The sequence below is a fragment of the Mesocricetus auratus genome, unplaced genomic scaffold (assembly GCF_017639785.1).
Source record: "Mesocricetus auratus isolate SY011 unplaced genomic scaffold, BCM_Maur_2.0 Super-Scaffold_6730, whole genome shotgun sequence".
In the NCBI taxonomy this organism is placed as follows: Eukaryota; Metazoa; Chordata; class Mammalia; order Rodentia; family Cricetidae; genus Mesocricetus; species Mesocricetus auratus.
Genome location: NW_024429184.1, coordinates 59,936,024 through 59,957,730, shown reverse-complemented (window position 1 = coordinate 59,957,730; position 21,707 = coordinate 59,936,024). Strand labels below are relative to the sequence as shown.

Below are 21,707 nucleotides of genomic sequence, written 5' to 3'. Positions count from 1 at the left end.
TAATTATTTTTGGATCTCTGGAGAACTGGAGGTGCTAGAGGGCTGTATCAATTCTTACAACGGAAAAACTGAGAGCTTGGAGTTTCTGTCTTCGCACGCGCTGAGCAGAGGGAGGAACCAGGGAGTAGCATCCGTCAGCTCAGACACCTGCTTCCCTACTTTGCTGAGTAGCTAGACCGTGCCAGACTATCAGAGCTCCAAGATGCACAGCCTGGAAGTCAGTCCTTGAGAGCTAGACTGGAAGAATTAGGGTACTGAACATACCGGTAAAGCTGGTGGTTTGGAGCTGCTTCCTAATCCAATGGTGCTGAGGTCTGGGACTCTGAAGAGAGGATGTCCTGAATCTTTGTAGTGACACCAGTGAGTGCAGTTTGTGTTTTTGCAGGTACTGGAGACTTTCCATTAGTTTCTGGCTTTTTACACATGGAGCTTGCACTTGAGGAAAAACCTAGGTCCTCTTATTCAACGATGCTACAACTGTCAGTCATACACACACACACACACACACACACACACACACACACACACATATATATATATATATATATATATTTGGTTTTTTTGAGACAGGGTTTCTCTGTATTGTTTTGGAGGCTGTCCTGGAACTTGATCTGTAGATCAGGCTGGCCTCGAACTCATAGAGATCCGCGACTGCTTCTGCCTCCCAAGTGCTGGGACTAAAGGCATGTGCCACCAATGCCCGGCTGAGAGAGATATTTTTAATGACCTTCATTTGTTCTCATTATATAATTTTAACACAAAAAACATTTTTGGGGGGTGGATATTCAGAATGTTATATTTATTGGAAGTTATTTATATTAATGTGCTAACATTTTTCTTATTCCTTTTAGATAACATGAAATACCCTTTTTCAGTTACTGCTGAACCCTGTATAGCATTGAAGGGAACCAATGGATTTTTACGTATTAAGTTCATCCCCAGTAAGTACAAATACAAAGTTTCATTTTTAAAAAAAGATTTATCTTTTAGTATATAGTATTCTTCCTGCATGTCTGCCTGCAGGCCAGAAGAGGGCACCAGATCTTACTAGAGATAATTGTGAGCCTCCATGTGGGTACTGGGAATGTGAACTCAGGGCCTCTGGGAGAGCAGCCAGTGCTCTTAACCTCTGAGCCATGTCTCCAGCCCACAAACTTTCATTTTTGTAATCAACTAAAAGGCTTTAGAGGGGTTGGAGAGGAGGCTTAGAGACTAAAAACACTGGCAGCTCTTCCAGAGGTCCTGAGTTCAAATTCCAGGAACTACATGGTGGCTCACAGCCATATATACAGAACACTGTATACATAATAAATAAGTAAAATAAAAAAAAAGCTCTAGAAATTCAACCAGTAAAATTTGGTTCCACAAATATTTGTGTTTGTATCTACTGCTATACTATGTCACCATACTCTTAGTCTATTGGCTTAACACAAGCACATATTGTCTTTATGGGATAGTAGTTTGGGCATGGTTTACACATGTTATTTAGGGTCCCCCATAAACCTATAATCAAGATGTTGAGCAGGTTTGGGGTCGACTATGGAATGAACTACTTCTAAGGTCACATGGTTGTTGGCAGTATTCAGTCTCTGGATTCTGGCTACATGGACCTTATTACCATACCTACTTGCTTCATCAAACTTGGCAAAGGATAACAAGATGAAAGAGTATTATATGGCTTGGTCAAGGCAGTGATGCTCTGTCATTTTTGCTGTATTCTAGACCAACTCACAGTCATAATGGAGCGTTTTACAAGGAGATAGTGTAGAAATGAGAAGGATTTCAGCCTTTGTCAACCACTAGTTATTCAGCTGGTGAGAAATACTGAGTTTCAATGTAAGCAAACCAGGATTTCCCCCCCACTCCTGAGACAGGTTTGTCTGTATAGCACGCCTTTAATCCCAGCACTCGGGAGGCAGAGGCAGGCAGATCTCTGTGAGTTCGAGACCAGCCTGGACTACCAAGCAAGTTCCAGGACAGCCTCCAAAGCCACAGAGAAACCCTGTTTCGAAAAACAAAAACAAACAAACAAAAAAACATGTTGTATTTCCAGTCCCAAATAATAAAAAAAGATGCATTTCAGCACTTCGAGAGAGGATTAGAAAAGACATGCAGGGTTTGAGCCTGGAGTGCAGACCTAAGACCTTTGTATAGCAAAAGAGGCCAGCATGGTGCTAAGTCCTTGCCATCGTACAGGCTGAAGCAGGAGGATTGCTTGAGTTCATGAGTTTGGTGAGACCATGTTTCAGACTTAAAAAAGAATCATAAAAACCCACCCACCCACTTAACCTATTAACCAACCAACCAAAAAGCAAAGGAAAATGGAAGAGCGTTAGGATGACCATCAATCCAAAATGCACCTTTTGAGATACTCTCAGGGTGTTATTGAGGATTCCCCAAGGCACAGACCGGACATACGGTGTGTAGCAATTAAGAGCACTTGCTGCTCTTCTAGAGATCAGAGTTCAGTTCCCAATACCTTTTGGAACACCTCACAACCACTTGTAACTCCAGCTCCAGGGGATCTGATTTCCTCTGGCTTCTGTGAGCAATTGTACACACGTACACATATCCTCACACAGGCACACATATACAGGGTTAAAAATAAGTCAACAAGGACCGGAGAGATGATCTGGTGGTTAAGAGCATTAGCTGCTCTTGCAGTGGACCTGGGTTTGAGTCCCAGCACCCACATGGTGACTCACAGCTGTCTGTAACTCCAGTTCCAGGAGACCCAATGCCTTCTTCTGGCCTCTGAGGCACCAGGCAGGCAAATGGTTCACAAACACAGACATATAGAAAAATACAATAAAATAATATTTTAATTAAAAAAAAACAGGAGCTTGGTGGGTGTGGTTATATACCTTTAATCCCAGTACTTGGGAAGCACAGGGAGGAGGATGTCTGTGAGTTTGGGGCCAGCCTGGTCTACACAGTAAGACCCTGTCTCAAAAATCAATCAGCCAGTCATTTCATGACTTCACAGCTTGTCTCAAGGGCACTTGTGTTTAATCATTGCAGGGTGAGCTTGTCCAAACGTAAGGTCTATAGTTGAGTGCTAAATAGATCTAAGGTTCTGCAGCTATAGGCTGTCTGCTCACTACCATCCTTATAACAGTTTCTTTAGCAGGAAATTTGAGTAGAATACCTTCATTGCTGCAACAAATATGTTATTTACTCGATATCACCTAATTCACTTTACTAATTCACTAACAAAATAATCATTTAGTCATTTTTTATAGTGCTTCACAATTACTATCCCTAGAATTTATTATAATCTCGATAAAGTGCAGAACCCATTCAAAAGACCAGGTTTGTTTTTATGGTTTCATTTTTACCTGAATTTAATAAGATCTGTAATTATAAGCTTGAGTCAAAGATTGAGTGGGACTAGAAATGGTGTCTTTTGGCACTTGTCAATCTTACTAGTAAGTCTTTGTGTAATAGAAACCAAGCGACAAACAAGCCTGTGTAATACATCCCTTCAGGGTTATTTTTAGCAAATCCTGGAGTTGTCCTAGGCAAACTCGAAAAATACTTCCTTTTGTTCCCTCATGATGACCACCGTGTTTCTCATCTCCCACCCTAACACTCACATTGATGTCTTTGACCAGCTGGGCCTCAGAAGTCGCATGTCACTACAAGCATTGCTCGAAACTATGACCTTGGTCATGTCCAAGACCAAAGGCTTCTCAATATATAAACCACTGAGATGTCAAAGCAGGACTTCCTGTCCTGGAGTCACTGGAGACTGGAATCATGCTGGGCCTCGAGGAGTCAAGAAAGAGGCTCTTTATTTTACGTTGTCATCAGGATAGCAGTGCTGTCTGCCTGTGTGTGGCACAGAGCCTTAACTCTGTGTCTCAGGATTCATCTCTTCAACTCATACACGTATACACTCTGATGTTTAGAGAGTCCATAGGGCTGACATTTTTTTGTTTGTTTTTTAAAGATTTTTTTAACTGGCCCCATAATAATCTTTTCTACACCTAACCCAGGAAGTATCAGTGTTGAGCAAATGTAGGTCGTTTTGTGGTCTTCAGGCTTGGAGTACTATGTGCCTCTGCTGACACTGTAGTAGTAGGGATAGAAAGGGGAATGGTAAGGTTTAGTAGGACTGGGGCTCTACTGTCAGTGAAGTAGAATAAAATAGAAAAGATCAATTATTAGATACCACTTTGTTGATTTATTTAGTGTTTTACTAAAAGCACTGCTTGTACTTCCTATTTGCCCAGCAGACCTCCAGTTGCTAGCTGACATAGGATGACCTGGAGAAATAGCTGAAACATTTGATTGCCACCCTTAATAACCTCCCGACTGCCACATTTGCTTCTTGCTTGCTTGTCCACCCACTTGGTGGTTTTGAGGAATAAAATGAGGATGCAGCTGGAACCAGGATCAAAGCCTTTTCAGGAGCTGTCCTGGCTTCAATCTATCAGTGACATCTCTCTTCCACTATCTGTGGTACCAGAGGGCTTGTTCCAGAAAGATTCCTATAACAACGGTTTAATGCTAATGATGGGGAAATCACCTTTGAGTTTGTTGTGTGCGGGAACTGTGATGGGGAATGTTCTTTTGTATATATGTTTCTCTTATTGGTTAATGAATAAAACACTGATGGCCAGACAGGAAGTGACGTAGTTGGGCAGAAACTTGCCACTAGCTAACCATAGAGGTCTGGAGGTCTGTACAGACAGACAGGAAATGACATAGCTGGTTAGAATGAGGATATAAGCAGGGACAAACAGGAAATCACTCTCTTCGGAGACACTTAACAGATGCCATGTGAGACTGCAAAGGGGTAAGAGGTCTGGACCCTTCTTCACTAAGATAAGACCATGTGGAAATACTTAGATTAATAGAAATGGGTTAATAATTAAGACAGAGCTAGCCAATAAGAAACCCAACAGCCAACAGTTTCATAATTAATATAAGTCTCCGTGTGTTCACTTGGGGGCTCAAAGGCCAAGGGACCAGCTGGGACAAAGAACCTCATGTCACAGAACTGAGAAACATTTGACTAAAGATGCAAAATCATGTGGCATCTAAAGTCAGGGAGAATGTTCAGGGTTAACACAGAACTGAAGAGGAACAGTAAGAAAGAACACTCAATGACACCAAGTGAAGAGGAGTCAGAGACGGCAGGGGACAATGGAAAGGTGACAGAACCAGTCTCAAAGAGGGGCCAGGAGAAGTATCTGGCAGTTCTGTCAAGCATAGCCAAGTTCAGTCTGAAGATGGAAAAGCTGCTTTTGATTGATCTATAGTGATTATGATGAATTTTTTTTTTGGTTTTTCGAGACAGGGTTTCTATGTATTGTTTTGGAGGCTGTGCCTGGAACTCACTCTGTAGACCAGGCTGGCCTCGAACTCACAGAGATCCGCCTGCCTTTGCCTCCCGAGTGCTGGTATTAAAGGCGTGTGCCACTAACGCCTGGCGATTATGATGAATTTATCACACCTTTAATCCCAACATTCAGAGGCAGAGGAAGATGGATCTCTGTGAATGTGAGGCTAGCCTGATTTACCTAGTGGTTTCCAGTCAGACAAAGGTACACAATGAGACCCTGTCTTTAAAGAAATTATATATACATCTTTTCCTTTTGGAACAAATGAGCAACTCTGGAGAGTCAGAAAAATGTATGTTTTACTGGAGATTCTCTATCATCTAGCTATGTATTATCTATCCATCTATCTACCTATCCTATCTATCCCATTACCGGGGATTGAAATCCTACTTGCTATGGCAAGCATTGTACTTCTGGCCTATGTAGTAATCCCAGTTCTTTTTACTTTTTATTTTGTGACAAGGTCTAAATTACCAAGGGTTTGCCTTGAACTCACCCTGTAGCCCAGGCAGTTTCGAACTTGCAAGCCTCCTGCTTCAATCTTCTTCTTCTTCTTTATTATTATTATTATTATTATTATTTTAGTTTATTTGAGCCAGGGCATCTTTATGTTGACCAGGCTGGCCTTTAACTCAGAGAGATGGCATTTCCTCTGCCTCTCAAGTGCTGGAATTAAGGGCATGTACTGCCACACCTGGTCTTTAATTATGTTCTTTTGATAATGTTCATCCAAACTCCAAAAGTTAATGAACTGATTATTCCCAGTCCCTTCCTTTCCTTTGAATTTTCTGGGTGAGTTTTACCAAAATTAAAAGTCTTACATCTTTGGTAGCTGTCGTGATCTGAGTATTCCTGCTTTTTTTGGGGGGGGGCATATTTTACATAACTGTCTCTGTGGAACATTCAATTCTTCTGCAAAGTTGTCTTCTTAGAACTTCATCTTTATCATTGGAATAAGGATACTAACACCTCACAGACGGCTATGATGCAACAGTGTAGAAAGAACGCACGAGGCACACACTAAGGGCACAACAATCACTCTGTGTAGGACACCTTACTGGAGCAACTAATGAGATCTTTTTTTTTCTTTCTAAGGGAGAGACTTAAAAAAAATTATATTTCAACCTCTCCATCAATGTCAACTCCATAGAGGTGCCAACACGCAAAGAAATTATTTGCCACGGATATGATGACAATTACTCTTTTTGCAGAGCTCTGAAAGGAGGTAAGCATTTGACTTATGCTACTTATACAGTAGACCACAGTTCTTTGGGAGGCTGTTAGGACAAGGGAACACTGGAAATGAAGCTCTTTAATGATAATAATGCTTGGGTTCCTGTAGGTGGAGATTTCCTGTCCTGACCACCAGTTCATAAATAACTGACAGAGTCTTAACATTAATTACAAATGCTTGACCAATAGCTCAGGCTTATTACTAACTAGCTCTTACATTTTAAGTTAACCCATATTCCTTGTTTACACTCTACCACGTGGCAGTACCTTTATTAGCATGTCAAGTTCATCTCCTGCTTCCTCTGTGTCTGGCTGGCAACTCCTCTGACTTTGCCCTCCTTCTTCACAGTCCTTAGCTTGGTGTTCCCACCTATATTTCCTGCCTGGCTATTGGTCAGCCAGCTGAGAGTTCTCCATATTGCAGGCAACAGGTAGTGGTTTGAGACACTGGGCAGTATATGAGACCCCCAAAGCCCACCTCCACAGTGACATGCTTCCTCCAACAAGACTACACCTGCTCCAACATGGCCCCATCTCCTAATAGTGCTGTGCTCCCTTTGGGGGTCATTTTCTTTTAAACCACTACAAGGTCTCACAAGCTTTATCTCTTCCTGTGTTATCATGACTATTTGTGTTGTTTTTCTGGTCATGTTTAGGTAGTCATGTTGGTAAGGCTTAATGGGTATAACTTCTCTGACATTTCTAGAATGTATTCTCACAGCAAACTTTCTGTACCTCTGACTCTTGCAATCTTTCTGTCCACTCTTCCACTATGATCCCTGAGCCTTAGGTTCAGGAATTGTGTGGTAAATGCATTGACAGACAAGGCTATGTACCACATGGACACTTGTTCCCTGCATTTTGATCTGTTGAGGTTTTCCTTTCGTTTCTTTTCCTGCCCCGCCCCTCCCCACTCTGCCCTGCCCTTCCCCACCCTTTCCCTTTCCCTGCACCTCCCCTTCTTCTCTCTTCTCTCAAGAGTTTCTGTGTAGCGCTGGCTGTCCTGGAACTCACTCTGTAGACCAGGCTGGCCTTTAACTTGGAGATCTTTCTTTCTCTGCCTCCCAAGTGCTGGGATTAAAGGTGTATACCACCGCAGGTTGGATTTTTGTGGTTTTTGGTAATTGTCTCCATCTGTTGCAAGGAGACTTTTCTTCAATTAGGTGTGAGTTCTTGTGTTTTTAAATAAATGAATATTGTTCATGCAGTTGTAAGCATATTGTGCTGCAAGTTTTTGTTTTCTTTCTAAGAAATTAAGTTTACTCCTTGAATAGATACTTTACTTGTTTAACAAATCAGGGCATAAATATTAGAGAGGTGCCTCACATAGTGGGTGTTCTGGTTTGTTTTTGTTAACTGAATACAAGCAAGAGTCACCGTGGAAGAGTGGACCTCAACTGAAGAATATCCTCCATTAGATTGGCCTGTGTGCTTGTCTTGATTAATGGTTGATATGGGAAGACACAGCCCGCTGTGGCTGGTGTCACCTTTGGGCAGTCAGTTTTGGGTTATAGAAGAAAAGTTGGGATCAAACTAATAAGTAGCATTCCTCAGTGGTCTCTGTCTCCAAATCCCTATCTTGAGTTCCTGTCTTGGCCTCTGTAGTAATTTGTAAGCCAAATAAGCCCTTTGTTTTCTAAGATAGTTTTGGTCATGTGCCAGGGTCCAGCCTCAGCTTGGGTTTAGATCCTGAAGTGGAGAAGGGACATCAGCACAAGGAAAGCTTCTGACCACCAGGTGGATTGCACTCGGTAGCCCCAAATAGCTCAAGCTATCTTTATTTATACTTTAACAGAGTTTTTCTCCTAGGTTTATATGAACAGCTTTATTATTAGCTCTTGCAGGGAGAGATCTTATGTACCAATAGTACTGACCACACCTGTTTGGGCATGGTCACAGGTATGTGTAGAATGTACGGGGGGGAGGGGGAATAAAAGCTGGGAGGAAGGAGACGCTCGCTCTTTGGGTTCCAGTTGCATCCCGGATAGCAGTGTGTGGACCTTTGGTTCTCGACTTTATTGGCTTCTCATGTAAGTGACTTCTCCCTCAATAAAATATCATAGGACATTCCTACTTTGGGTAGTTTAATATTTCCGAGATAGGGTCTTAATTTTGACTTTTAAGAAATATATCATAATCATTATAAAAGCTTCCATTATTCCCTTTATGCTTCCCCAAATACACCTTCCTACACCCTACATAACCTTTTTCTAGACATAGAGTTCAGCATTTTTGCACCCTTGACTAAATATCAAGCCAGACACATCCTGCTCTTGCCACACACATGTCAGCTGACAGCTACTTGAGGTTACAAAGTTAAAAAGTAATAGACATGGGCACAGTGCTTAAGGACAACAATATTTGAACCCAAATGATTCTTTCATATTTGAAGATATGCTTTTATTCAGTTCCCTTTTCTACAAGAGGGTCCCATGTCTCATTTTCCCTGTAAAAGGCAGACTTTGGTAAGGTTCTCTGTTCCCATCCTACTATACCATACATCTTCCTGTGTAGAAGCTCCTATATGGTATAATGTAGAAGCTCCTGTGTATGGTAAAGATGGATCTGTCCATCCCACATTTTACATTGTATTTTTTCCTTTTGGAGCATACCAGATCCTACCATTGATTGTATATGCTTGGTGCTCAGGGAACTTACTGTCAACAGTTGGTACTGTGTGTATCCCTGAGGCCTTTTCCCTATTCTATGTACACATGTCTTACTCTCCTTTCCAGAACTGTAACATATGGTTAATAGTCCAAGTGTTGTTTTCTCGAATGTATCTGTCTCTATGATTCAGAAAAGTTCCCAGGATTGGGAGTTTTAGTTAGTAATTCCAGATAAGAGCTTTGAGAAGTGTTAGCCCCTGTAGAATCTTAGGGGAAAATATTTGAGAAAGAACAGAATTTTCAGGGAAAATTACATCTGTTGCATGGGTGACTGACAAAATAAGACTAAAAACCACCCAAAGAGAGAGAAAAGAGCCTGCAAGATGCATGAATTCAGCAAAGACCTGTGCTGCCCTTCAGTCCACCGGTCCTTTCTAAGTGAGAGACCATTTTCCATTGACATTGCCTTGTGGAGACCCATTGGACAGGCATTCATATGTTGATCCAAGAGTAGGCTGCATGGCTCCCGACAGTCATGGTGTTTATCACTAAGATAGTGGATATGTGCTGTGTGATATTTTGATGGTGTTCTGACAAATAAAGCTTTCTTGGAGTCAGAGGCCAGAGCTAGTCACTAGCTGACCTAAAATTTCTTTTAAAGATTTATTTATTATATATACAGTGTTCTGTCTGCATGTCTGTCTGCAGGCCAGAAGAGGGCACCAGATCTCATTACAGATGGTTGTGAGCCACCATGTGGTTGCTGGGAATTGAACTCAGGGCCTCTGGAAGAGCAGACAGTGCTCTTAACCTCTGAGCCATCTCTCCAGCCCCAGCTGACCTAAATTAACTATAAAGATTTGGAGGACTGTAGATAGAATACAGGAAGTAGTAAGGCAGGGCAGAGAAAGGATCTCAGCCTTTTTGGATAGAGGAAACTTGGAGGTACGAAGTGAATGGCAGCTGCTCCGGGCTTCTCTGATCATTCAGGTTCCTACCTTGGTATTTGACTCCTGATTTTTTTATTGGTAAGATTAATTAGATTAGCGCATCAGATATGCTCTCTTTTTACTTAATATTTAATTTCCTTTTACTGTTTCCCCTGTTATGAAGAGTTAAATGAGCTACTTTTCTCATTATTTAAACAAAATACTGACAAAAAGCAATGTTCAAATATTAGGGCTGCAGATGGCTCAGTGGTTGAGAGCACCTGCTGCTCTTCTAGAGGACCCAGGGCTGATTCTCAGAATCCACATGGGAGCTCACAACTGTCTGCAATTCCTGTCCCAGGGGATTTCATACCCTCTGAAGACCTCCTTGTACAGCATTCCAGCATGTGGCACATGTATGGACATGCAGGCAAAACATTCATATACATAAAGTGAATTATTATAAAAAGGGAGAAAGCTGGACGTTGGTGGCACACACCTTTAATCCCAGCACTCAGGAGGTAGAGGCAGCTGGATCTCTGTGAGTTCGAGGCTAGCCTAGCCTAAAAAGCAAGTTTGAGGACAGGCAGGGTTGTTGCACAGAGAAACTCTATCTCAAAAACCCGAGAGAGAGAGAAAGAAACAGAGACAGAGACACAGAGGAGAGAGAGGAGTTTTATTTTGTCTCATGATCTGAGGGCATGTTCTTCATGCTGTGGAGTAATGGCAGCAGGAGTTGTTATCATTTCCAACATTTCCGGGGTCCCAGGGCCATGCAATGGCCATCAGCACTCAGGCAAAATGCTCAGTCACATCAGGTGTTAGCATTTCCAGGGTTGACTGCGCATGTGCCATCAGCATTTAGGCAAAATGTCTAGTCACCCCAGGGGTATGTAACCTGTGTGCACGCATGGCGTGGCTACGTAAGCTCCTCTACTCATGCACTGAGTAACCTTTAAAAGCAGACACTCCTGCCCACTCCTTCTCTCCACCTGTTTCTTCCAGATAGGCCTGTGCACAACCCCCTTCCCCCTTCTCCACTCTACTAATAAACTCTTATTCTCACTCAAGGTAAATAGCAGGAGTGCCGACAAGTGCCTGTTCACATGCAGGCAGATCAGGAAGCAGCAATCAGACAGGAAGTGCGGTACGGATGTAACACTTGAGGCCTATACCCAAGAGATCTGCCTGCTAGGCCCCAGTGCTCACCACTTCCCAAAACACCATCAGCAACTGGGAACCAAGTGTTTAAACACATGAGCCTGTGTGGGGACATTTGATATTCAAACCCTAACAATAATGTAACGAATATATTTCTATGTATAGTTTTTCTTACGTTTTAGACTTGAATACCCCTATATACCGGGGAGAAGGAGTTATGGATAACTTTCAGAGATTTCTGGGTTAAATCATTCTAACATATTTACAGTTTTTGTTCGTATAACCCAAGCTGCTTTTCAAACCACTTTGTATCTCGTGCTGTCTTAAGTCAGTATTACACCCATGTGTTTAATCTGTCTGTGTTAGTATCCAGCATTATGATTTTAAAATAAAGCTGAAGACTTGTTCTGTTTTGAGACAGGGTCTCTCTATGTATCCTTAGCTGTCCTAGAACTTTCTATGTTAAGGAAGCTGGCTGTGGACTCTTACAGATCTGCTTGCTTCTGCCTTCTGAATGACTGGATTAAAGGAGTATACCACTATGCCCAGTAGGAAGACTTTTTAAAATGAGGTTAAAAACTTATACTTAATTTTTCTTAACTTTAAAAACTTACTCTTCGATTTTTTTCGTATAATTATTTGTCATTATTCTGAGACCTGTCTTATTTAAAAGAGGATGCAAGATAGTTTACAGGCATGCATCAAATACAGTAGCATAACATAAATTAGGAACAGATAGGACAAAAATGAATAACAAGGAAGAAACAATTCATGAAATGAGAGAAGTATGAAATTTCCTAACAGAAAGGCCTATACTTTGCTCTCTGACAATGATTCTCAACCTTCCTGATGCTGTGACCCTTTAATACAGTTCCTCATGTTGTGATGACCCCCATCCATAAAATTTTTTCATTACTACTTCATAACTTTAATTTTTCTATTGTTATGAATAATAATGTAAGTATTTGATAGCAGGCTATCTGCTAGTTTATAAGAAGAGCAGGGGCTTGCCATGTAATTGAAGCTTACAGCTTGCTAGCCTATCCTTGAACCCCATTCCTGAGCTGCCTGCCGCTTTAGGCCACGTGTGGAGTATAAGGTAGGCATCATGTGTCTGGCTCAGGGCCACAGGGACCTGGGTGAGTACCTCAGCTTTTCCACCCCTCCTGATCTCAGAGAGGTGATTGCTGTCTTAGCCTCCTTTCCCTCCGTGATAAAATGGGGACAGTGAGACTCACATGTCCACAAAAGCCCACCTTTGTGCTCAGTGTAGAAATCATCTCGTGTTCCTGATTTTACAGTCCTGCCATTTTGCAATTAAGGGAAACGACATCTATGGTTAAGCCATGAGTCAGTGGCCATTTGGGGAAGTAGCAGTAGAATGGCTTTCAGTATAGAATCCTCTCACTGTGCCGTCATTTTCCTTTAAAGAAAACGTCTTCCTTTCCATTACTGTTGTTACCTTTTTTAAAAATAAAATTGTCTGATAGGTAGTTTTGGTACCCCGATAGTGGGTTTCTCCAACAATGCAATAAGCCCAATAGAGCCTAATTAAAATGTAAAGAACCAGGAACCAGGCTTGATCTGAGCAAAGCACTCTCGGTGACCCTCAGCAAAGAGAGCAAGAGAGAAAACACACAGCCATTTTAAAGCGGTGGTTTAAATATCCTGTACTGGCACGGGGTGATGACGTGCCCCAAGGTGGGCTCATGTTATCGTAGGGTTTTGGGCAGGGTCTTGGGCCACCGTAGTACAGGCCTTTCCAAGTTTTCTCTGAGAGGAGAGGCAGGAATGGGGTTTTCTCAGCTGTGGCGAGATGATCCAGGTGAACCTTCCTTCCTTCCTTCCTTCCTTCCTTCCTTCCTTCCTTCCTTCCTTTCTCCTCCTCCTCCTCTTCCTCTTCCTCTTCCTCCTCCTCCTTCTTCCTTTTTCCTTTATTCCTCCTCCTCCCTCCACCCTCTCTCTCTAGCCCCTGGATTGTGCTAATATTCCACCAGAATTTTCAGTTTCATTTTCTTGATATCTTCACCCTTTCTAAATATACACATTGAGCACCATCTGAGCAGACCATGATTTGGTTCTGGGGTGTGAAGTTGGACGGTCTGGGATCCTTCCTTCAAAAGTCACTCTGTCCTAGAAAGGAAAAAATTGAACAGAGGAAGGCCAAAATGTGAATAGAATTGTATGCTATCAGTTTTAATCTATGGAGTTGTCTAATAGTTGTGACAGGAAAACATAAATCTTCAGTGTATTTGTTAGTGTGTTCAGTCTGAGAGCATTAGAGGGTGAGGTGAGGAGGAACGACATTGTGTGAGAGGAAGAGTGTCTGCAAGCCCACCTAACTACATTTGGAGAGTGGTTCTGTTCTCTTTGTGGTTTGTTTGTTTGGTTTTTTTTTTTTGAGTGAAATGAGCTCATGAGGAATTGCTCCAGACGAGCTGACTAAAGGGGGTGGGGGTGAGGATTAAGTTATGCCTGGAATGTTGGCCTGCATCCCATGGAAGCAGGAAGCGATGACCCCTTGAGATTGCCATTTTTGTCAAGAAATAGTGCCCTTATGGAAAGATGCATCTGAGGCAGGCAGCTTGCAACTTGCACTAAAGGAAGAACAGCCACTAAAGATGAAAAAAATGACATCACTGGGAGACAAAAGACAGGGCTTCTTGTTGTTGTTGTTTTTTTTCTTTAAATTAGAAACAAGCTTCTTTTACATGTCAATTCCAGTTCCCTCTCCCGTCCCTCCTCCCCTGCTCCCCCCCAATGATCCCTTATCCCATCCCCTTTCTGCTCCCTAGGGAGGGTGAGGCCTTTCATGGGGGATCTTTAAAGTCTGTTATATCATTTGGAGCGGGGCCTAGAACCTCCCCCATGTGTCTAGGCTGAGAGAGTATCCTTCTATGTGGAGTGAGCTCCCAAAGTCCATTTGTATGCTAGGGATAAATACTAATCTACTACCAGAGGCCCCATAGATTATTGAGGCTTCCAACCTGACATCCTTGTTCAGAGGCTCTGAGAAAGTCCTATGCTGGTTTCTCAGCTATCTGGGGTCCATGAGCAACCCCTTGTTCAGGTCCATGAGCAACCCCTGTTTCTATGGGTTTCTCCACCCTGGTCTTGACTTCTTTGCTCATCACTCCTCCCTCCCTGCAACTGGATTCCACAGTTCATCTCAGTGTTTAGTTGTGGGTGTCTGCTTCTTCTTCAATCAGGTACTGGATGAAGACTCTAGGATGGCATATAAGGTAGTCATCAATCTCATTATCGGAGAGGGCTTTTAAGGTAGCCTCTCAGACTATTGTTTAGATTGTTAGTTGTGGTCTACCATGTAGATCTCTGGACATTTCCCTAGTGCCGGATTTCTCTATAAACCTATAATGGCTCCCTCAATTATGTTATCTCTTATTGTGCTCTCCTCTATTCTTCCCCTGACTTGATCTTCCTGCTCTCTCCTGTCCTCCTCTCCCCTCCTCTTCTCCCCTTCTCTTTCTTGTAACTCACTCCCCCCCCCCCTCATGCTCCCAATTAGCTCAGGAGATCTTGTCCCTTTCTCCTACTCCAGGGGACCATGTATGTCTCTCTTAGGGTCCTCCTTGTTTCCTAGCTTCTCTGGCGGTGTGGATTATAGGCTGCTACTCCTTTGCCCTAGGTCTAAAATCCATATATGAATGAGTACATACCATTTTTGTCTTTTTGTGATTGAGTTACCTCACCCAGGATGGTTTTTTCTAGTTCTATCCATTTGCCTGTGAATTTCAAGATTCTATTTTTTTTTCCCACTGAGTAGTACTCTATTGTGTAAATGTACCATGTTTTCTCCATCCATTCTTCAACTAAGGGGCATCTAATTTGTTTCCAGGTTCTGGCTATTATGAATAATGCTGCTATGAACATGGTTGAACAGATATCCTTGTTGTATGAATGTGCATCTTTTGGGTATAAAAGCAGGACATTCTAAGGCCTTTGCTGTAGCAGTCAAAGATTAAGTAAAACCAAGACCCACTTGAGGGCAGGTGGCTGGATATCTCAAAGTGTATTATCTGAGGTGATGTGTATCAGTGAAGGGACAAGATGGGAGTGGTGGCTCACACTTTTGATTCCAGCACTCAGGAGGTAGAGGCAGGCAGATCTCTGTGAGTTCAAGACCAGCCTGGTCTACAGAGTGACCAAGACAGCCGGGTCTACACAGAGCAAACCCTGTCTCAAACAAACAAACAAACAAACAAACAAACAAACAAACACAAAAATTAAAGAAGGGACAGATTTTAAAAGAGAAAGGCAACCAGCTCTGGTTTGGGCATGTTGAGCTCAAGGTAATTTTGAAACATTGGAATAAACTGGTCCATCTGGCATCTGAGCATGTGGGCCCAGAACTTAGGACATTCTAGTTTAAGAAGCACTGATGTATTAGGAGACCCCGGAAGTCAGAGAATCAAATTTCTAAATACCATGTATCTGTTTTTAAAAGCAACTTTCCTTTTTGTTGTTGCAAGACATCCTTAGGACGTGACATTTAGATAATATGGCAAGTAAAAATAAAATATAAATTATTCACAATCTTGTCACTTTTATACTTTCTCTTGTGGTGATATCTTGCTTGTACAAACAAAACCTGTCTGAACATCAGAGACTGGAGCTTGCCCCTAGCTAACTATAGAGGTCTGGAGGTCTGTACAGATAGACAGGAAGTCAGATGGCTGGTGGAGAGAGGATATAAGTGGGAAGAAATAGGACCTTCCTCTCTTGTTTGCTGCGAAGCTAAGCAGGTAAGTTGTGGCTGTGGTTTGATCCTTCTCTCTGATCTCTCAACATTTTCCTCTTATCTGACTCCTGGTTTTTTATTATTTAGGTCAGTTAAGAACTCCTTTTTACATTCTGCTCCCTCTTTTTTAAACACATTAACACATAAACAAATGTCTCTTTCAAGGCATCCTAAACTCAATAAGTCTAGCCTTGCTACTGTAATCATGTGCAAGGACGCTAACTGCCATTAATTGGTGGCTTAGAATGATAGAGACTTAGAGGACAGAAGTCTGCTGTCAGGAGCCAGCAGAGTTATGGTCCCTCTGAAGATTCCAGGGTGAGCGCACTCTTAGGTTTCTAGTGACCTCAGGCGCTGTCTCATGGGTAGCCATTTTCTTCCTGTCTCCTCACATCGTCTCCCCTTTGTCTGTTTCAGCATCCACACCTCTGCCTCCACCCCCCCTTTTTTTTGTGGTTTTTTGAGACAGGCTTTCTTTGTATTGTTTTGGAGGCTGTCCTGGAACTCGCTCTGTAGACTAGGCTGGCCTTGAACTCATAGAGATCCACCTGCCTCTGCCTCCCGAGTGCTGGGATTAAAGGCATTCGCCACCAATGCCCTGCAAAGCTCATGTTCTTTTGGACTGAAATGACCACACATCTTTTGGGGAGATGTTCATCAGTTTATAATGCCATCTGAGAGATGGATCTTACAACTTGCAGTGTTGCCCAGAAAGCTGGTCTGGAACCATGGCCATCTGTGTGGACACCTTTTGGAAGATCAGAGAGTGACCAGAGAGGGGCTTCTGTCTTTCTTTTTCTCTGGCACTTTTCTGACTTTTTTTTTAATGCGCTCAGAGGCTTCCAGATACGGTCCCATCAAAACAGAGAGGGACAACTGACCAAGACATGTGCTTTCCAAGACAGACAGGCCCTTGACTATGAGGCCTGCCCAGCAGGAGACGATGGAGTTCTAGCCTGACCTGCTAAGTGTGTAGCTCCCAGAACAGAAACCCAGCTGTTCCTTCTGATTCTCTCGTCAAAGTCTTAGCTGTTTCCGTCTCCTTTCCTCTACAAACGTGCAGCAGTTGGCTTCCCGATGAGGACCTGTGCTCAGAAGTACTTTATGGTAGGGGCTAACTGGCTTGAAGTTTCTAATCATTTTACAGAGTGAGATGACGGTGTGCGTGCCCAGCTTCTCTGCTGAATGGGTTATTTGTTTGCCCCGTCTCCTCCTCTGTTGGCACCTGGAGACCTGCACAACACTCCTCACCTCATCCCTATGTATTGCCACCTGTCACCTGTCTCTGGTGGTCTCTGGATGCAGGGAGAGTCAGAATCAGGAATGGATGCTCTATAGTGTTAGGAGTGGGGTAGTGCTCAGTAAGTAACCATGTGGGAGTGAACCTCCTCCCGACAAAGGAGAGGGCATGGAGGGTCCAGCATGACAGGAAGAGGGGCATGGAGGGTCCAGCATGACAGGAAGAGGGGCATGGAGGGTCCAGCACGGCAACCCGGGACAGGAATACGGTGGGAGGGTGGGAAGCCGGGTCTGTCCCTCTGACCACAACTTTGCACACCTTTCTCACTGTATCTTTCTCATTGCTTTTGTTTTCCTGTTTGAGACAGGGTCTTGCTATGTAGCCCTGGCTAGCCTAGAGCTTAATAAGTAGACCGTGCTGGCCTCAAACGTACAGAGACCCACCTGCCTCTGCTCCTGGTACTGAGTGTAAAGGTGTCAGCCACCACACCCAGCTCCCACTGCACAGTGTCGGTTTCTTTACATATTTTTGTTCTGAATAAATTAACCTGGTTTCAGGAAGAGACAGTTATGTGCTAACCACTATTGTCTCATTATTCCCTGGTACAAAATGGGCTTTCGGTTAATATCCTTTGATTTGTTATTGCAATTTTAAATGAAAGGATTGGAGATGAGAGATGGCTAGGAGTACTGAGGACCCAGGTTCTGTTCCCAGCACCTGCCCATCTGATCCAGGGAATCAGACATTGTCTTGTGAGCAACCTTGGTACCAGGGACAAGTACACACTTTTATAGTTAAGCAGTTAAGTTGGTGAGATGGTTCAGTAGGCGAAGACTCTAGTCACCACACAGAGCCTGATGGCTTGGGTTCCACTTCTGGAACCAACCCACCCACATGGTAGAGGGGGAGAGGTGATTGCTACAAGTTGTCTTATGACCCCTAGTGCGCTCGTGCACGCGCGCTATTTCTTTTGTTTGATATTGAAAATATTTCTGCCTCTCTAACTTTACCTCTACCTGAAGTTTACCATATTATTGTCTCTCTTTCCCTGCTTGTCTGCCTCTGTGCCCTGTGGCTTGTGTAGGGCCAGTCTCATGCTGCTTTTTAAAACTGAGGGTGAATTCTTAGGCTTCTGGTGGTGTGATTGGAAGGGGTGTAAGGATTCTGACTGTGTTTGGACCGTCTCATGGGAGATATTGCTCAGATGATATAATGTCCGTCATGCATGAGGCCCCAGGGTCAATCCTCAGTTTTGCCAAAAGAAACATCTCTCCTGCCTTTAGGAAGATTCTCATCTGTTCTATCCAGCTAAAGGTGCAGCAATATCTCTAAAAGTTAACTTTGTACATTATAACCTAGTTTGATGCATATATTCATCAGTTCACTGAGACTGATAGGTCTTAAGAATTCGAATGCCCTAGGAGATGAAAATGGACTGGAACAGGGAGAGGCTCTGGTGTACCTGAGTGTCAGGATAGGACACCGTGGATGTTGTAGGAGGTTAGTAGGTAGAGTATAGGAGTCAATTATCTACATTTCCATTAGAAATGCTTCTGATATTCATCACAGTGCTCTATAGAACTTTATATTTTTAAAAATCACCTAAGATGACTAATACTGTCTGTGTTTTGTTTTCAGAGACTGTGAACACAATAGTACCATTTTCCTTCAGGGGAATACTATTTCCAAAGGTATTGTTCAAGAAACATGTTGTGCTTTCTTAACCGTTTGCGATAATGTATTGTCTTAGCCAGGGTTGCTGTGACAAGACACCATGACCGGGGAAACCCTTGTAAAGGAAAATATTGAATTGGGGCTGGCTTACAGTTCAGAGTTTTTGTCTGTTACTGTCATGGTAGGAAGCATGGCGGCTGGAGAAAGAGCCAAGAATTTTACATCTGGATTGGCAGGAAGCAGGGAGAGAGAGAGAGAGAGAGAGAGAGAGAGAGAGAGAGAGAGAGAGAGAGAGAGAGAGAGAGAGAGCAGACAGACAGACAGACAGACAGATAGACAGACAGGCAGACAGACATGGACCTGGCTTGAGCATCTGAAATGTCAAATCCCACACCCAGTGACACAATTTCTCCAACAAGGCCACACCTCCTAATAGTGCCACTCCCTGGTGCCCAACATTTAAATCTACATTACAGGGTCCATTCTTTTTTTTTCCCATATATTTTTATTTAACTTTTTACGCATGTCACTTTCAGTTCCCTCTCCCTCCCCTCCTCCCCCAGCCCCTAATCCTCCCAACCCCTCACCCCCACTCCATCCCCACTCTGCTCCCCAGGGAGGGCAAGGGCTTCCATGAGGGATTTTCAGAGTCTGTCACATCATCCCGGGAAGGGCCCAGGTTCTTCCCCATGTGTCCAGGCTGAGAGAGCATCCCTCCACGTGGTATGGGTTCCCAGAGTCTACAGGAGCCATTCTTATTCAAACCTCATGTGTTAAGAATTGAAACAAGCCCTGGGCGTTGGTGGTCCACACCTTTAATCTCAGCACTTGGGAGGCAGAGGCAGGCAGATTTATGTGAATTGAGGCCATCTTGGTCTACAGAGTGAGTGCCAGGATAGGCTCCAAAGCTACACAGAGAAATCCTGTCTCGAAAAACCAAAAAAAAAAAAAAAAAAAAAAAAAAGAATTGAAATAAGCAATTCCCCACTTTTAAGAATAGTTATTCAATTGAGATTGGGCATGCTCAGGGTAGTGTGGTCATGGTCAAGAATAGTTTTTTAAATTAAGATGGTGAAGAGTTTTGGTTCTAGATATTTTGTAATTTTTTTATGTCAATTTTTGGGATTTGAACTCTTGTAAGCTATTTTAAAGAATCATAAAACTCCTCGTTTTCTAATTGAGAAACAAATGGAGTCTACTCACTGAATTAAAAGGCATGCAGAGACCAGTAAGATGTCTGGGATAAAGGTGCTTACCTCCAAGATGAATGGAGTTTTTCTGCTGGGACTCACATGGCAGGTGGAGAGACTTGACTCCCATGTATTGTCCCCTGACCACCACATGGACCTTACAGGAATGCATGCACGAATGCACTCACACATGTGCACAGACACACACACACACACACACACACACACACACAATTTTAAAAGGCACTCAGATTTTCATACTACTGGAAAACTAAGAAAATGAAGTTGGGACTGATGGAAGCAGAGGCAAACACACAATTAATCACTGAACTGAACCCAAGGAACCCAGTGACAGAGAGAGAGGAGTGATGAGCAAATTGGCAAAGAATGGGCTGGCAAAACCAGCAGAGACAGCTGATCTGAACAGGGGAGAGCTCTTGGACCCCAGACCGACAGCTGGGAGGCCAGCATGGGACTGATCTGGACCCCCCAAATGTGAGTGTCAGTGAGAAGGCCTGGGCAACCTATGGGGCCCTGAGCAGTGGATCAGTGTTTATCCCTGGAATACAAACAGACATCGTGTGTCCATAACACAAAGAGGGATGCTCTCTCAGCCTGGACTCTTAGGGGAGTGCCTGGACCCTGCCCTGAGTGAAATGACAGACTCTAGATATCCCCTGTATGGAAGGAATTGGCAATAGGGTGGGAGGGTGGGGGAGATGGGGAGTGCGGGAAGAGGGGAGGGAGAGGGAACTGGGATTGACATGTAAAACAAGCTATTTAAAATTAAAATAAAAAAAAAAAGAAAATGAAGTTGGGCTTGGGAATTAGCTCCGTGCTAGAGTATTGACAGGCAGGCATCAAGCTCTGGGTTTGATTCCTTTCACCACAAGAAAATAACCAATTCAATTTCAAAGTTATGTACTGATAAGAAAAAAGTTCTTGCCAGGCTCACGCCTTTAATCTTAACACTCAGGAGGCTGAGGCAGGTAGATCTCTGAGTTCGAGGCCAGCCTGGTCTACGTAGTGAGTTCCAGGACAGCCCGGGCTACAAGGTTAGAGCCGGTCTCAAACAAAACAAACAAAGAGAAAGAAAGGAAAAAAATGTTCTTACAGTGGCCTTTGAAATGGCAATACCTAACATTTTGTATTGCTTGTCTTTATTATTCCTCATTTTAGGGCCAATACAGATGTGTCGCAGAAGCCATTGTAGGGGATAATGAAGAAAAGCTGTTTTGTTTGAATTTTACCATCATTCACCACCCTAACACCAATTAGAATAAATTAAGAATATATATGGTTTTATTTTTGAAAAATGGTGTTCTGTTTTTCTTTTAAAAAACTTTCACCTTTATTATTTATTGTGTGTGTGTGTGTGTGTGTGTGTGTGTGTGTGTGTGTGTGTGTGTGTGTGTGTCCCTGGTTGGCTTGGAACTCACTATGTAAAGCAGGCTCAGATCTGATTGCTTCTGTCTCCCAAGTGACTTAAGGTGTATATCCTGATGCCAACTGCTGCTGTCCCTCCTTCCACTCTTCCTGCTTCTTCTGCTCCTCCTCCCCCTGC

General features: G+C 43.2%; 1 protein-coding gene across 1 annotated transcript in view; it reads left to right on the top strand.

The window, feature by feature from the left end:
- Nucleotides 1-21,459, top strand: part of Ly96 (lymphocyte antigen 96) — a 28,833-nt gene extending 7,374 nt beyond the window's left edge. Inside the window, 5 exon segments of the mRNA XM_040741408.1 lie at nucleotides 852-941; nucleotides 6,444-6,454; nucleotides 6,456-6,573; nucleotides 18,918-18,970; nucleotides 21,323-21,459. Of these exon segments, the coding sequence (XP_040597342.1) occupies nucleotides 852-941; nucleotides 6,444-6,454; nucleotides 6,456-6,573; nucleotides 18,918-18,970; nucleotides 21,323-21,421 (371 nt within the window). The 3' untranslated portion in view covers nucleotides 21,422-21,459.
- The last annotated feature ends 248 nt before the right edge of the window (nucleotides 21,460-21,707 follow it).